The sequence below is a fragment of the Sander vitreus genome, chromosome 3, assembly GCF_031162955.1.
Source record: "Sander vitreus isolate 19-12246 chromosome 3, sanVit1, whole genome shotgun sequence".
NCBI lineage: Eukaryota > Metazoa > Chordata > Actinopteri > Perciformes > Percidae > Sander > Sander vitreus.
This window is the reverse complement of record NC_135857.1, coordinates 24,209,463-24,226,150: the sequence shown is the minus strand read 5'-3', so window position 1 is coordinate 24,226,150 and position 16,688 is coordinate 24,209,463. Positions and strand designations below refer to the sequence as shown.

At 39.9% G+C, this 16,688-nt stretch overlaps 1 protein-coding gene across 2 annotated transcripts in view; it reads right to left on the bottom strand.

The window, feature by feature from the left end:
• rap1gap2a (RAP1 GTPase activating protein 2a) overlaps positions 1-16,480 on the bottom strand; it is a 99,217-nt gene extending 82,737 nt beyond the window's left edge. Inside the window, exons 1-2 of one of the 2 annotated variants that reach the window (XM_078246631.1) lie at positions 16,095-16,480; positions 6,826-6,861 (exon numbers count right to left, since the gene is read on the bottom strand). In XM_078246631.1, the coding sequence (XP_078102757.1) occupies positions 6,826-6,861; positions 16,095-16,138 (80 nt within the window). In that variant the 5' untranslated portion in view covers positions 16,139-16,480. The remainder of the gene's footprint in view (positions 1-6,825; positions 6,862-16,094) is intronic. The other variant, XM_078246632.1, reaches the window with a different exon arrangement.
• Positions 16,481-16,688: the final 208 nt, after the last annotated feature.

Sequence of the window (16,688 nt, the reverse complement as noted above, 5' to 3'; positions counted from 1 at the left end):
GCTGACACACACACACACACACACACACACACACACACACACACACACACACACACACACACAGGTTTTATTATGCAGTTATTAATGAGGTGCTGCATGTACGGTGAAGGCGGAGAGAGATCTCTTTGTAGTAACCATGAGCAGAGGAAAGGCAGAGGAACACGGGGGATTAATGGCAGAGAAGAGAGGGGAAAAAGTTGAGGGAGGAAATAAAAGCACACTGTGTGAACTGAGAGCAGGCAGGACAGTAAAGGGAAAAGAAGAGAAAATAAAAACCCTCACACCTGCTACCCTGCAGCTGCAACTTTGAAGTGAGCCATCCATCTAATGTATTTGTTCCATTGGTCCTCCACTTCCCTTTTTAACATTTCTCTTTTTTCTTTTGTGGCTTTATTCTCCTATATATTCCTCGTACAATTGCATCATAGTAGACCAGCTTACAATCAGAGTAAGCCTGAAGTATAAATTAGGGCTGTCAGCATTAACGCGTTAATCGCAATGCGATTAAGGGCCGAGCATAACGCGTCATTTTCGTAATTTAATCGCATTAATCACATGCCGGCATTTATTAATTTATTTTACACTTCACTGGTCTTTGCGTCGTGCCTAACAGGCTACTATTTTGACCCTTTGCAGCACCGTTACTTATCATCAAGCTGCCACTTCCTCATAACATATCCTGCTGCTGCAGGCTGCAGGCATGATAGAGAAAGACAGCAGCAGTGAAATCCTGAATGGAGCTTTTTATTTTCCAAAACTCCCGGACGGGTAGACAAGTCAAAAGCCATATGCACATTGTGTAAAGCCAAATTAAAATATCACCGAAGCACGTCAAGCTTGAGCTACCACCTACGGAGCTAAGCATAGTAGTACAGTTAACGTGATGCTACCCGCTAGCATGCTACCCACTCAGGCAAAGCAGTATTTTGGAGAGTGCTACTTGCCGACCTGTGGATGAAAGCAAATCCCAAAAAATTACTACAGCTCTTGGTGGCAACTAACTGCAGACCTGTCAGCATCGTAGAGGACTCAGGTCTTAAAGACGTACTACGGTTGACATGTTCTGACCCGTATCATTGCCGTCGAGGGAGACAGCAGCCCCACACACAGCCTGTATGACACAGAGAAAGCAGCCACACTGGAACAGCTGCAAGGTGCTGCAAACACTGTCTCATTAACCGGTGATCACTGGACGTCAGTGAGTAATCAAAATTATTTAGGAGTTACTAAACACTATATTGACTCTGGTAAGGATAGGGATTTTTAGTTTTTTAGTTAGGTACTTGGAGGAATTGTGCAATAACGACAGATTCACACATTTTTCTTTTGTTTACACAGTAAATAAATAATTACAAATCTTAAAATCAAGTTCATAAAGTAACTTTCTTTGCATTCATTTGATTCCCAACCAAGATACACTGGTAAGAACTGCTTTCCATTGTTAATATGTACTTATTAATTAATCGCGATTAACTATAGAAATTCAGCGATTAATCACGATTAAAATTTTTTTATCGTTTGACAGCCCTAGTATAAATTGAAGAGTATGACAAGCTGTGAGTCATGTCCAGGCTTTGTTGGCCAGTGATGCTGCTTTGCTGTGACTCAAAAAGGTATTTATTATATTCTAAAAAAGAAAATTTGAAATCCCCTGTTAGCAGATCAAGCACAAGAATGATAAACTTAAGTTCTCTATCTTTCCGTCCTCACCTTTGCATTGGATTCTAATTGGGAGCCATTATAAGTTTAAGATTAACACATACTAATCATTTCCATCCTGCAGAGTGTCATGTCTGCTCTTCTTGTTCTTACCTCTATGGTGCTTGTCTGTGCAGTCTTACATCTAACACCAGGATCAAACACTCTCTCTCTCTCTCTCTCACACACACACACACACACACACACACACACACACACACACACACACACACACACACACACACACATGCACACTAGTCAGAGCTAGTCAGTGTCTGGGCAGAGTCACGACTCACTCATTCATATTCAGAGCCACTCCAGAGCAGACAGTCTAACGACACCTGGCCAGGGACTGAGGGAGACACTGGATGTGTGTGTGCATCTGAGAACACTGTAGATAACACATATGTCCTATTTAACATGATTCGGGCCAACCAGATTTTTTTCTGTACGTCTAAAACCTGCCTTGTTTAGTGTTTTGTCACTGTGTCTTGGAGCCCAAGTCCAGCAGTGTAATCCTGTGTCTCATATTCATGTTCTAGACTATTAAAGGGTTTGACTTTCATGTTCTGAGATGCAAACCTTTTACAGCCTCAAAATACACCTGACACACTAAGTCTTCATATGTTGTTAGTCCTTTTATACTGTAGAAATCCAAGACAATCAAAAGAGTAAAAACAAATTTGCACTTGTTTCAAAAGCACATCATTGTATCTGGCATTTTATAAAATTAAGTCTTTTCCTTGATTTAAGTGACATGCCTTACTCATCCTTTTTTAATTTCTGGAAACAGGTGGACATCATCACTGCTGGCCTTTTTTAATTTTGTTTTTAGGACTCAGTTATAGACAGAAAGGGCTGTCTTACATGGTACACGCACAAGTAAGTCTTGTGATGATTGACCAAACTGAACAACATCCAGGGTAATGGAAGCATTTTTAACTTAAGGCTACAGTACATGTCTTCAAATTGAATCAATTCTTAAAGAAAACCCCCAAAACAAAGTCACCAGTGAAGTGTAGAGTTTCAACAGGTGGTGCCATTCCTGCAAGTATAAACAGCCTGAGCAATGGCAAAGGCTGCAGCTGGAGAGATGAAGACAGTACATGGGGAAACAAAAAAGGTTTCAACATGTTTGTTCAGAGAGTAAATATCAGTGTAATTGACTTAAACGTGAGTGAGACACATACAAAGTGGGTTTAAGGGTGTGGGTACAGACAGAGTTATTATAGACACGCACACACAAACACACACACAAAAGCCCTTCACCTCCCATCACTACGGCAACCTCTATTAGCATGGCTTGCCGGTGGTTTGTTTCAACAAAGAGAAGCTCCTCAAACATAATATCCTTAAAGAACATCACATGACGCAGGTACACAACTCAGCAAATGATATTCACATTGGCTCACTGCTCCAATCCAGAATTAATTGGACCATATACTGTATACCTCCAACGATAATTTTCACTTCAACAACCCAGTCATATATCACAATCCCCATCTGTCAAAACCTCCACTGCTGCTTCTTTTTATAGCTACGAATTGTAAATCACGATAAGGTGATGGTTCTCTCCGGGAACCATCACCTTATCGTGGTGGAGAGGTTTGTGTGTCCCTATGAACCTGAGGGCTGTGTTGTCTGGAGCTTTGTGCTCCTGGTAGGGTCTCCCAAGGCAAAGTGGTCTCAGGTGAGGGGCCAGACAAACAATGGTTCAAAAACCGTATGAGAAATCGAGGAAGAGATGGAGTGACCTTGCCCGGAGGAAGCCCGGGGCCCCCGTCTGGAACCAGGCCCAGATGGAGGGCTCGTCAGCGAACGTCTGGTGGCCAGGTTTGCCACGGAGCCCGGCCGGGCACAGCCCGAAAAAAGCTACGTGGCAGACATCTCTCCATCCCATGGGCCCACCACCTGTGGGAGGAACCGCTGGGGTTGGGTGCGCTACTACACGGGTGGCAGTGAAGGTCAGGGGCCTCGACGGACCAGACCCGGGCAGCAGACGCTGGCTCTGGGGACGTGGAATGTCACCTCTCTGTGGGGGAAGGAGCCGGAACTTGTGCGGGAGGTGGAGCGCTACCGGTTAGATCTGGTGGGGCTTACCTCTACGCACAGTCTCGGTTCTGGAACCATACTCCCTGATAGGGGTTGGACTCTTTTCTTCTCCGGAGTTGCCCAGGGTGTGAGGCGCCGGGCGGGTGTGGGGCTACTCACAAGCCCCCGGCTGAGCGCCGCTACGTTGGAGTGCATATGCACCAAACAAGAGTTTGGAGTATTCGGCCTTCTTGGAGACCTTGAGTGGAGTCCTGCATGGGGCTCCAGTGGGGGACTCCATAGTTCTGCTGGGGGACGCGCACGTGGGCAGTGATGGAGACACATGGAGAGGCGTGATTGGGAGGAACGGCCTCCCTGATCTAAACCAGAGTGGTTGTTTGTTGTTGGACTTCTGTGCTAGTCATGGATTGTCTATAACGAACACCATGTTCGAACATAGGGATGCTCATAAGTGTACTTGGTACCAGAGCACCCTAGGCCAAAGGTCAATGATCGATTTTATAATCGTTTCATCTGATCTGAGGCCGTATGTTTTGGACACTCGGTAGAAGAGAGGGGCGGCACTGTCAACCGATCACCATCTGGTGGTGAGTTGGGTCAGGGGGTGGGGGAAGACTCTGGACAGACCTGGTAAGCCCAAACGGGTAGTGTGGGTAAATTGGGAACGTCTGGAGGAGGCCCCTGTCCGAAAGACTTTCAACTCACACCTCCGGCGGAGCTTTTCGTGCATCCCTGTGGAGGCTGGGGGCATTGAACCCGAGTGGACAATGTTCAAAGTTTCCATTGCTGAAGCTGCGGTGAGGAGCTGTGGTCTTAGGGTCTTAGGTGCCTCAAGGAGCGGTAACCCACGAACACCGTGGTGGACACCGGTGGTCAGGGAAGCCGTGCAACTGAAGAAGGAGTCTTTCCGGGATATGTTATCCCAGACGACTCCGGAGGCAGTTGCAAGGTACCGAAGGGCCCGAAGGGCTGTAGCCTCTGCCGTGAAAGAGGCAAAGCAGCGTGTGTGGGAGAAGTTCGGAGAAGACATGGAGAAGGACTTTCGGTCGGCACCAAGGTGCTTCTGGAAAACCGTTCGCCACCTCAGGAGGGGGAAGCAGGGAGCCATCCAAGCTGTGTACAGTAAGGATGGGACGCTGTTGACCTCAACTGAGGAGGTAATAGGGCGGTGGAAGGAGCACTTTGAGGAACTCCTAAATCCGACTAATACGCCCTCTATGGTAGAGGCAGAGCTGGAGGATGATGGGGGATTGTCGTCAATTTCCCTGGTGGAGGTTGCTGAGGTAGTTAAACAACTCCGCAGTGGCAAAGCCCCAGGAATTTTTTGTTCCTAGCCTCACCTATGGTCATGAAGGCTGGGTCATGACCGAAAGAACAAGATCCAGGGTACAAGCGGCCAAAATGGGTTTCCTCAGGAGGGTAGCTGGCGTCTCCCTTAGAGATAGGGTGAGAAGCTCAGTTATCCGTGAGGAGCTCGGAGTAGAGCCGCTGCTCCTTTGCGTCGAAAGGAGCCAGTTGAGGTGGTTCGGGCATCTGGTAAGGATGCCCCCTGGGCGCCTCCCTAAGGAGGTGTCCCAGGCACGTCCAGCTAGGAGGAGGCCTCGGGGAAGACCCAGGACTAGGTGGAGGGATTATATCTCCAACCTGGCCTGGGAATGCCTCGGGATCCCCCAGTCGGAGCTGGTTAATGGTGGGGGGTCCCCTGCTGGAGCTGCTACCCCCGCGACCCGATACCGGATAAGCGGACGAAGATGGATGGATGGATGAATTGTAAAGGAAACTCATAATTATCTGTTGAACATCAGAACACAGACAACCAAAGTTAGAGTGAACAATGGCAGCTGTCCAATGAATCAAACATCAACAAAGTAAGTGGTGGCACAACACAGGGCAGCTAACCTCAGCTATAAACCGTACATTGGTCATGTTAAAGAAAAATAATTGGTCAAATCTGACTTTTGTTAACATAATGTAAACTACCCTTCCTCATTTTGAAGCTGTGGGCTGTCACATTAACACTATATAATATATTTAGTAATGTTGTAATTGCTGAGTTCAAGATTTTAGTAAATAGGAAGTACTTTTTCCTCAAGAAACACTGTCCCAAAAATTAAATAAATACACATGGGATTTAAAAAAAAAAATTAAATGGGTCATTTGGAAATTACACTCTTGCTGTTTCATATTCATAAAATAAGCTAACTTACTACATTCACACCTGGCAGTCACAATACAAACAGTCTTTAACTACAACTCACTGGAGCAAGAAGTTGAGTGCAATGCCCAGGGACTTGGCAGAATGTGATTTTAATCACATTCCTCACATAGCAGTACATGAAGGCAAGATTGAAAGAGGTGGCAGGTACAACAGTGATAAAGCAGTAAGTTACAATCTCATAGATCTCTGTTTTGTTCTTTTTGGCGATAAGCGGTTATTGCAAGTGTGTTTTTGTATCTCACTTCCCAAAGATACAAACAGTGTCACCTGTGTGACATCAGTCAGTCAGTCAGAGCGAGTCTGTTGTGATTTTTCCCAGGAATGTTGCCACAGACACCCAGTTCATAATATTGCAAATGCAAGGGCTTTCATCATAGGCTCAATCACCATTTAGTTACCTCATAATGAAATGAAAACATTTGAGAGTATTACAATAAGATAGCATCAAAAATGCAGAAGACAGGAGTCCATTAAAGTAATTTCACCTGTTAAAAAAGACTTGCTTTTAGTGCAGTGTGAGTTGGAGGGTGTATTGTATTGTGTGCTGCTCAAGTTAAATGACAACAGCTCTATAGTGAATTTATTCTTGAGGTTTTAGTTATAATCAATCACTGGAATGGAAAATAAGTGGAAATTAGGTCCAGGTTCAAAGTAGCTTTTAAGGTAAACCAAAGCCACAGTCTCAGTGTTGATTGGTGAGCAGTTACACACCAGTGCTTCCCAGGAATTTCTCCACAAGCACATTTACAAAAATGATGGCTTTGCCTGAGATTAGAATATTAACTAGATATTGAGTAAAAGTTGATTATGTTAGAAGCAAGAAGGTGACCAAAAGCAGGATTTAAAGAATAACTTACCGGGCTTTCAGTGCAGACAAAGTGGACTTGTCAATCCTGGAGAATAAGCAGGAGAGAAAAACAGACACAAACACACATAAAAAGAGAGATATTATTGATCACGTCTCTGATACAAATAGCTTAAAAGCATCAATAAAATGTTGGGCTGTAAGTGCCCTTTTTTCTTTTACAGTAAAAAGGACATGAACACTGCAAATAAATATTGTGCATGGTTTCCCTGGGTGCTCTGGCACTTAGAAGAATGGTGATTAATGTGTAATTGCTTCTCTTGTCATATTGGCATTCACTTTAATGTGGAAGGGGAACTCTTCTTTGATGTGAGGCCTCAAAGTATGGTTACAGCATGCATGATCAGTGTATGAACTACAAACTTGCATGAAACAAAACTGTCAAGATTTCGGAGGCGTGTAAAACGCATTTTGTATTTTGTGCTACTAAGTTAATTTCCATAAATTATCTTTAATTCATACAGAGTAGTTAGAGCTGGAGGACAGTTAGTGTTTATATTTTCAGTGTAAACTCACTGGCATCACAGCTGACTTGATTTAACAATGTTCCATCTCTACAAGCTGCTCAGACTGGTTGCGAGTGTTTATAAGGGATTCATACATGCTTCAATACACAGTGTTCATACTAAAAACAGTTCAGTTTGTTTGCTATCTACTGCTAATCATAGAAGAGGATATGTGAAGCATGTGATGTTTGAGGGAACTGTACATACAAATACGTTTTCACCTCATTTGCAAGTGTGTGTGTGTGTGTGTGTGTGTGTGTGTGTGTGTGTGCACATGCATGTATATATGTGCATGTTCGTTGCTTGTTTTACAGCACCCTCACATAGAAAGAGGATGTTTATGAAATTAATTCTTTAATCCCATTCATTTGCAGACTGAACCGTGCAGAGCGGTGCCTGATCTATTTCATGCAAATACACACAGTCACACTAACACAAACAAACACAGTGTACAAACTCACAGTACACACTTATCTACTGCACCATCACCCAACCTGAATGTTTTATGTAAATATAATTTGATTTTGTTACAGGGTTTTTGAATGTCATCAACAACAGTACACATTACCAGAGATCATGCTATTACAGTAACTAGATATCCGAAGGTCAGTATAACACGTTCATAATGAGCTATAGCTAGTAAAATAGTTTATGCAGAAGTTTGCATAATGCATTATTAAAGATCAACAGAAATATAGTTAAATAAGACAATAAACACAGACATTCCCATAGATGTATTACATTTAGTTTGCTGCTCTGCCACAGTGACACCTCAATGGTCTCAATGGTATTTGATCTTGCTGGAAGACAAATGTTAGACTCTTTAATATTGTAATCGAGCTGCAGTTTGTGCTCTCACAGGATTTATTACTAAGCAGTTGAGAAGATAAACCACCCACCTTATGCTTAAATCATCAAAACAGACCAGTCTATCATGTGTAAGCTTTATTTATCCAACATCTTCGAGATGAAAGGAATATTACATTTGACTGTGTGTGTGGGTGTGAGTGTCTGTGCGCACGCGCGTGTGAATGCATTATGGGGACAAAATTGTGGCCTGCATGCTCAAAGTCAGCCTTTCAATTTGCACTTGTTTCAAAAGCACATCATTGTATCTGGTATTTTATAAAATTAAGTCTTTTCCTTGATTTAAGTGACATGCCTTACTCATCCTTTTTTAAATTCTGGAAACAGGTGGACATCATCACTGCTGGCCTTTTTTAATTTTGTTTTTAGGACTCAGTTATAGACAGAAAGGGCTGTCTTACATGGTACACGCACAAGTAAGTCTTGTGATGATTGACCAAACTGACCAACATCCAGGGTAATGGAAGCATTTTTAACTTAAGGCTACAGTACATGTCTTCAAATTGAATCAATTCTTAAAGAAAACCCCCAAAACAAAGTCACCAGTAAAGTGTAGAGTTTCAACAGGTGGTGCCATTCCTGCAAGTATAAACAGCCTGAGCCATGGCAAAGGCAGCAGCTGGAGAGATGAAGACAGTACATGGGGAAACAAAAAAGGTTTCAACATGTTTGTTCCGAGAGTAAATATCAGTGTAATTGACTTAAACGTGAGTGAGACACATACAAAGTGGGGTTAAGGGTGTGGATACAGACAGAGTTATTATAGACACACACACACAAACACACACACAGAAGCCCTTCACCTCCCATCACTATGGCAACCTCTATTAGCATGGCTTGCCGGTGGTTTGTTTCAACAAAGAGAAGCTCCTCAAACATAATATCCTTAAAGAACGTCACATGACGCAGGTACACAACTCAGCAAATGATATTCACATTGGCTCTCTGCTCCAATCCAGAATTAATTTGACCATATACTGTATACCTCCAATGATAATTTTCACTTCAACAACCCAGTCATATATCACAATCCCCATCTGTCAAAACCTCCACTGCTGCTTCTTTTTATAGCTACAAATTGTAAAGGAAACTCATAATTATCTGTTGAACATCAGAACACAGACAACCAAAGTTAGAGTGAACAATGGCAGCTGTCCAATGAATCAAACATCAACAAAGTAAGTGGTGGCACAACACAGGGCAGCTAACCTCAGCTATTAAACCGTACATTGGTCATGTTAAAGAAAAATAATTTGTCAAATCTGACCTACCCTAAACTACCCTTCCTCATTTTGAAGCTGAGGGCTGTCACATTAACACTATATAATACATTTAGTAATGTTGTAATACTGAGTTCAAGATTTTAGTAAATAGGAAGTACTTTTTCCTCAAGAAACACTGTCCCAAAAATCAAAACACATAGGATTTAAAAAAAAAAAAATGAAATGGGTCATTTGGAAATTACACTCTTGCTGCTTCATATTCATAAAATAAGCTAACTTACTACATTCACACCTAGTCAAAGTCAGCCCTTCATTTAGTAATGCATTGTCTCTGAACTAGTCATTCATGCATCCATATGTGTGTTCATGTCCAAAACGAAACATGTACTGTAGGGGCTGATAATTTTAAGCTTCAGAAGACAAGTCAAATAAATTTACCCAAAGAGCCATACATTGTCCCCAGAGGCTACAAAATACATTGCACCTTACATTGTGAAATTGTTCAATTAAACAATCACCACGCTGAAAATTGTAGTGACACTTTAAAGTAGTGTGGCCACATTTTGCCTGTGCGCTGCTTCATAAAAAGCTCATTATGTATCCAAAATGAAGAATGCTCTTCTTTTCGGAAGAATAAATCTGTACAATTTCAATAAATATATTTTGACAGTCCTTCTTTAGAAATGACAATAAAGGATGGGAGCACAATGATTCATCCTCAAAACCAGCTGTAACAGCATACTTGTTTAAGATTATTGATTGAGAAAGAGAGATGCATATGGTCCCCTAACAACTGCTTGTCTGTCTTTGCTGCATATTGTTATATATTAAAAGCCTACACATTCTTGACAGTAATCCACTAGACTTGCCCCATATTTACTTTCAGTTAAATTTAGATTAGCTTCCCTGCAGAATTGATACACAGCAGGAAAAATCCTGCTTAATCTGCTTTTCATATTATATTTAGCCTTTAAGCTGTTAACACTGTTTGCTGCTACCCCCCTTAATTTACAGTTCACCGTCAAATTTGACTGGGCAGTTTTAACTGCTCTTATTTTAACATAAATACCAATAAAAATGACAAAAAGTGTTTTTAATAGAACATTTATTGTAAAAAGAACCTTATTGGAACATTAACATTAACATGTGTGTGTGGGTGTGTGTGTTTCTGTGTGTGCGTGCATGCATGTGTGTTCATAAGCACGGGAAGGAAGTGGGTTCCCATGATTTACACTAAACTGCTTTGGGAAAGATGTGTTCCATGTGAGGGAAGGACATGTGAAGAGGAGTAGGAGTATGTGAAAGTGATGGGTAATGGCATTTTTCGACATACTATACTATGACTTCATCACTTTTTTCAACATAATATAATATGACTTTGTTTTCACTTTTTTCAAATACTATACTATGACCTTTTTTACATATTGTACTATGACTTTTTTGTCACTTTTTTCGACATGCTATATTATGACTTTTTTGACATACTACACTTTGACTTTTTGATGGCTTTTTTAATACTATAGTATTGCTGTTTTCAACATACATTTTTAGGTGGCACAATGGCTCAGTGGTTAGCAATGCTGCCAACAGGCCACCAGAAAGTAGCCACTGCAAAGTCTGACCCAGGTTTGATATCCAGTCCGTGCTGGCCTGTTTTATGATGTTTTTTAACGACATACTATTCTCTGACTTAGTTATCACTCTTTTCGAGATACATAATACAACTTTTTATCACTTTTTTCTAAATGCTACACTATGACTTCTTTTTCAATATACTATACAATAACCTTTTTTCGGCATACTACACTTTGATTTTTTTTATCACTGTTTTCAACATGTAGTCTTCGGAGACACAATGGCTTAGTGGTTATCAATGCTACCAATAGGCAACATTTTTGACATACTATACTGTGGCTTTTTTTCTAAATTTTCGACATGATATAGTTTGATTTTTTTTAATCACTTTTTTCTACATATAGTTTTGGAGGCACAATGGTTTCGTGGTTAGCAATGCTACCAATTGACAAACATCAAGTAGTCACTGTGTCTAGGCTCACCTGTTTCATGAATTCTTTTTCGACATACTATGACTTCATCACTTTTTTCGACATAATATAATGACTTTTTTATCACTTTTTTCAAATACTACACTATGACCTTTTTTTATATACTGTACTTTGACTTTGTTGTCACTTTTTTCGACAAGCTATATTATGACTTTTTTGACATACTATACTATGACCTTTTTTTCGACATACTACACTTTGATTTTTTTTATCACTTTTTTCTACATATAGTTTTGGAGGCACAATGGTTTCGTGGTTAGCAATGCTACCAATTGACAAACATCAAGTAGTCACTGTAGAACCTGACCCAGGTTCGATGTCCAGGCTGGTCTGTTTTATGACCTTTTTCAACATACTACAGTTTAAAATTGTAATGGCTTTTTTCGACATACAAGTCTATGATTTCTTTTTCAAAATTTTTGAAATACTAACTATGGCTTTTTTTTCTAAATTTTCGACATGCTGTACTATGACATTTTTTCAACATGCTATAGTATGACTTTTTCGACATACTATACTATGACTTTTTTTCGACTTGCTATACTATGCGTTTTGTTGGCATGCTATACTATGACTATTTAATGGCTTTTTTCGACATATTATGTTATTACTGTTTTCGAGGACAATTATTTCGTGGCACAATGGCTCAGTGGTTAGCAATGCTACCAATAGGCAAACATCAAGTCGTTACTGTAGAACCTGACCCAGGCTCAATAATATTCTATGACTTTGTTATCCTCTTTTCGACATACATAATACAACATATAATCACTTTTTTCTAAATGCACTTTTTTCGATATACAATGACTTTTTTGTCACTTTTTTCGACATGCTATACTATGACTATTTTTCAGTTTCAACATGCTATACTATGGCTTTTTTTTCTAAATTTTCAACATGCTGTACTATGACTTTTTTTCGAGATGCTATGCTATGACTTTTTCGACATGCTATAGTATGACTTTTTTGACATGTAATACTAAGACTTTTTTTCGACATGCTATACTATGACTTTTTCGGCATGCTATACTATGACTATTTATGGCTTTTTTCAACATACTACGTTATTACTGTTTTCAAGATCAACTATTTCGTGGCACATTGGCTCAGTGATTAGCAATGCTGCTACCAGACAACCAGCAAGTAGTCACTGCAGAGAAATTGTCCCAGGTTCAATACCCAGTCTAGGCTCACCTGTTCCATGAAATTTTTTTCAACATACTATACTATGTCTTTTTTCGGCATTCTACACTTGACTTTTTAATGGCATTTTTTGACATGCTACACTATGACTTTGTTATCACTTTTTTCAAATACTACACTATGACCTTTTTTTATATACTGTACTATGACTTTTTTGTCACTTTTTTCGACATGCTATATTATGACTTTTTTGACATACTATACTATGACCTTTTTTTCGACATACTACACTTTGATTTTTGTTATCACTTTTTTCTGCATATAGGTTTGGAGACACAATGGTTTTGTGGTTAGCAATGCTACCAATTGACAAACCTGACCCAGGTTTGATACCCAGTCCAGGCTGGTTTTATGACCTTTTTCAACATACTACAGTTTAAAATTTTAATGGCTTTTTTCGACATACAATTCTATGACTTTGTTATCACTCTTTTTGACATACATAATACAACTTTTTATCACTTTTTTCTAAATGCTAGACTATGATTTTTTTTCAACATTTTTGAAATACTAACTATGGCTTTTTTTTCTAAATTTTCGACATGCTGTACTATGACTTTTTCTCGAGATGCTATGCTACAACGTTTTTTCGACATGCTATAATATGACTTTTTTCGACATGCTATACTATGACTATTTATGGCTTTTTTCAACATACTATGTTATTACTGTTTTCAAGGTCAATTATTTTGTGGCACAATGGCTCAGTGATTAGCAATGCTGCTAACAAACAACCAGCAAGTAGTCACTACAGAGATTGACCCAGGTTCAATACCCAGTCTAGGCTCACCTGTTTCATGAAAGTTTTTTCAACATACTATACTATGACTTCATCACTTTTTTCGACATAATATAATGACTTTGTTGTCACTTTTTTCAAATACTACACTATGACCTTTTTTATATACTGTACTTTGACTTTGTTGTCACTTTTTTCGACATGCTATATTATGACTTTTTTGACATACTATACTATGACCTTTTTTTCGACATACTACACTTTGATTTTTGTTATCACTTTTTTCTACATATAGTTTTGGAGGCACAATGGTTTCGTGGTTAGCAATGCTACCAATTGACAAACATCAAGTAGTCACTGTAGAACCTGACCCAGGTTTGATGTCCAGGCTGGTCTGTTTCATGACCTTTTTCAACATACTACAGTTTAAAATTTTAATGGCTTTTTTCGACATACAAGTCTATGATTTTTTTTTCAAAATTTTTGAAATACTAACTATGGCTTTTTTTCTAAATTTTCGACATGCTGTACTATGACATTTTTTCAACATGCTATAGTATGACTTTTTCAACATACTATACTATGACTTTTTTTCGACTTGCTATAGTTTGACTATGACTATTTAATGGCTTTTTTCGATTTCGTTATTACTGTTTTTGAGGTTGAGTATTTAGTGGCACAATGGCTCAGTTGTTAGCAATGCTACCAATAAGCAAACATTAAGTGGTTACTGTAGAACCTGTAGAACCTGACGCAGGTTTGAGACCCAGTCCAGGCTAGTCTGTTTTTCGACATACTTCAGTTTAAAATTGTAATGGCTTTTTTCAACATACAATTATATGACTTTGTTATCACTCTTTTCGACATACATAATACAACTTTTTATCACTTTTTTCTAAATGCTACACTATGACTTATTTTTCTCAATATACTATACTATGACTTTTTTGTCACTTTTTTTGACATGCTATACTATGAATTTTTTTCAGTTTTCAACATGCTATACTTTGACTTTTTTTTTAATTTTTTGACATGCTGTACTATGACTTTTTTTCCAGATGCTATGCTATTACTTTTTTTCGACATGCTATGACTTTTTTCGACATACTATACTATGGCTTTTTTTCTAAATTTTCAACATGCTGTATGTACTATGACTTTTTTTCAACATGCTATACTATGACTTTTTTCGGTATGCTATACTATGACTATTTATGGCTTTTTTCAACATACTATGTTATTACTATTTTCAAGGTTAATTGTTTTGTGGCACAATGGCTCAGTGGTTAGCAATGCTGCCAATGGCCAACCAGCAAGTACTCACTGAAAAGTTTGACCCATTCAATACCCAGTCCAGGCTTATCTGTTTCATGACATTTTTTTCCACTTACTATACTATGTATTTTTTCGGCATACTACACTTTGACTTTTTAATGGCTTTTTTCGACATACTATACTATGACTTCATCCCTTTTTTTTGACATACTACACTTTGAAGTTTGAACGGCTTTTTTCAACATACTATACTATGACTTTTTTTTTATATACTATATTATGATTTTTTTTCGATATACACTTCACATGATGAATGTTTGTGTCTCCATTAACACAACATTCAAATGTGTTGCTAACCAGAGCTGGTGTAGATCTGTCCAGCAATTTAGAATTTCACTTCCATTACATTGGTGGACTACCAAGAGCCAGATTTAACAAAGAATGTTCAAAATCAAAGCAGCAGAGGCCAAGATTAAATTTTTAGTCCCTAGTATGGGTAAAACCCACAAAAACACCAGATTTTACAATTCCCACTATGCAACTCAGTGTTATTTTGTTTCTTCTGGTAAAATCACCTTCAGAGCCACTTAAGACATTATACAGCTGTTTTCACAGAGCGAGTACTTCTGAAAAATATCTGATTCTTTTGGGGGTTTTTTATGAGTAATTAACCCTTCTACATGTAAAGTGCTGCTCCACAGCTTTGTCTGTTTCGGGTTATTTCAGCTTGTCTGCAGGACGTGCTGCCTGCGCCCAGCTGGGAAAGTTAAGCGCTCTGAAGCAGAGCTTCAGTGTCAGAACAACAACCAGCAGAGGAGCCAGCACAGAAACACACCATTTGAGTGTGTCAGCACATTCAAGGTTAAATGAGTGCCCTAGCATCAACTTCAGCACTGCAACATTGGAATTCTTTTCACCAGATACAGCAGCACAACATGACTGGTGAGAGCTCTGCCTACAGTCCCATAGCAGGACAGCAGCAACAACAGTCACAGACACAGACAAAGCAACCTGTTGATTGTAATCCCTCCTCCCTCCCTAAATGGAGACAGCACATAGTGAAACCATAGTAAAACTGTACACACACACACACACACACACACACACACACACACACACACACACACACACACATACACAAAGGACAAAGTGTCAGAGGTGTGACACAGAGGAGCAGCCTCAGCCCTCCACCCATCCTTCCTTTTTAGAAAAAAGTTTACATTTCTGCACAACACGCCCATAACAACCAGCACATACACATTTCAGCAGCATAACGTGCATCATTATACACTCACTAAGCACCCATAATCATAATGTGCACAATCATGCATACATAATGCAGACACACATACACATTAGCATCCAATGAAAAGGCAACCTACCATCCAAATCCACCAAATGACACGCTTCTCCTCCTCCTCAGCATTTTGTCAGACTGAACTTCTCAGCAGTCTCTCTCGCTCTGAGGCTCTCTCCTCTGGGAAGTGTATGCTCTGCTGACAGTCTCTTTCTCAGTACTGTGTATACTTGCACTTTGTGTCTCTCTCTCTGACCCTATCTCTCTACTTACTCCCTCCCTCCCTTTCTCTTTCTCTCTTCTCTATTTACCCTCTTTGTTTTTCCTCTTTTGTCTTGTTCTCTTGTTCCTCACCACTTTGCCTCCGCAGAGCTGTCGTTTTCCACTTTGCCACTTGACCAGCCAACTACTTTCCTGAAACACTGCTTGTTCTTCTGCTTTCACAGGCTGCTAAACAGACACAGTCTAACACATACAGGTACACTGAGGTATATGCAAACATCTCAGCAGGAGGAGGAGCAAGGTGAGAGGGAGGGACCACAATCTACCAACTGACCCTCTGTTTCACAAACACACTCACACTCTGTGAGCTGTTCTGCAGATGCAGTAGCATTTTGACTCTTGAATCATCACAACCAGCCTCAACATCTGTGGCCTGCCCACAATCAGCAAATGAGGC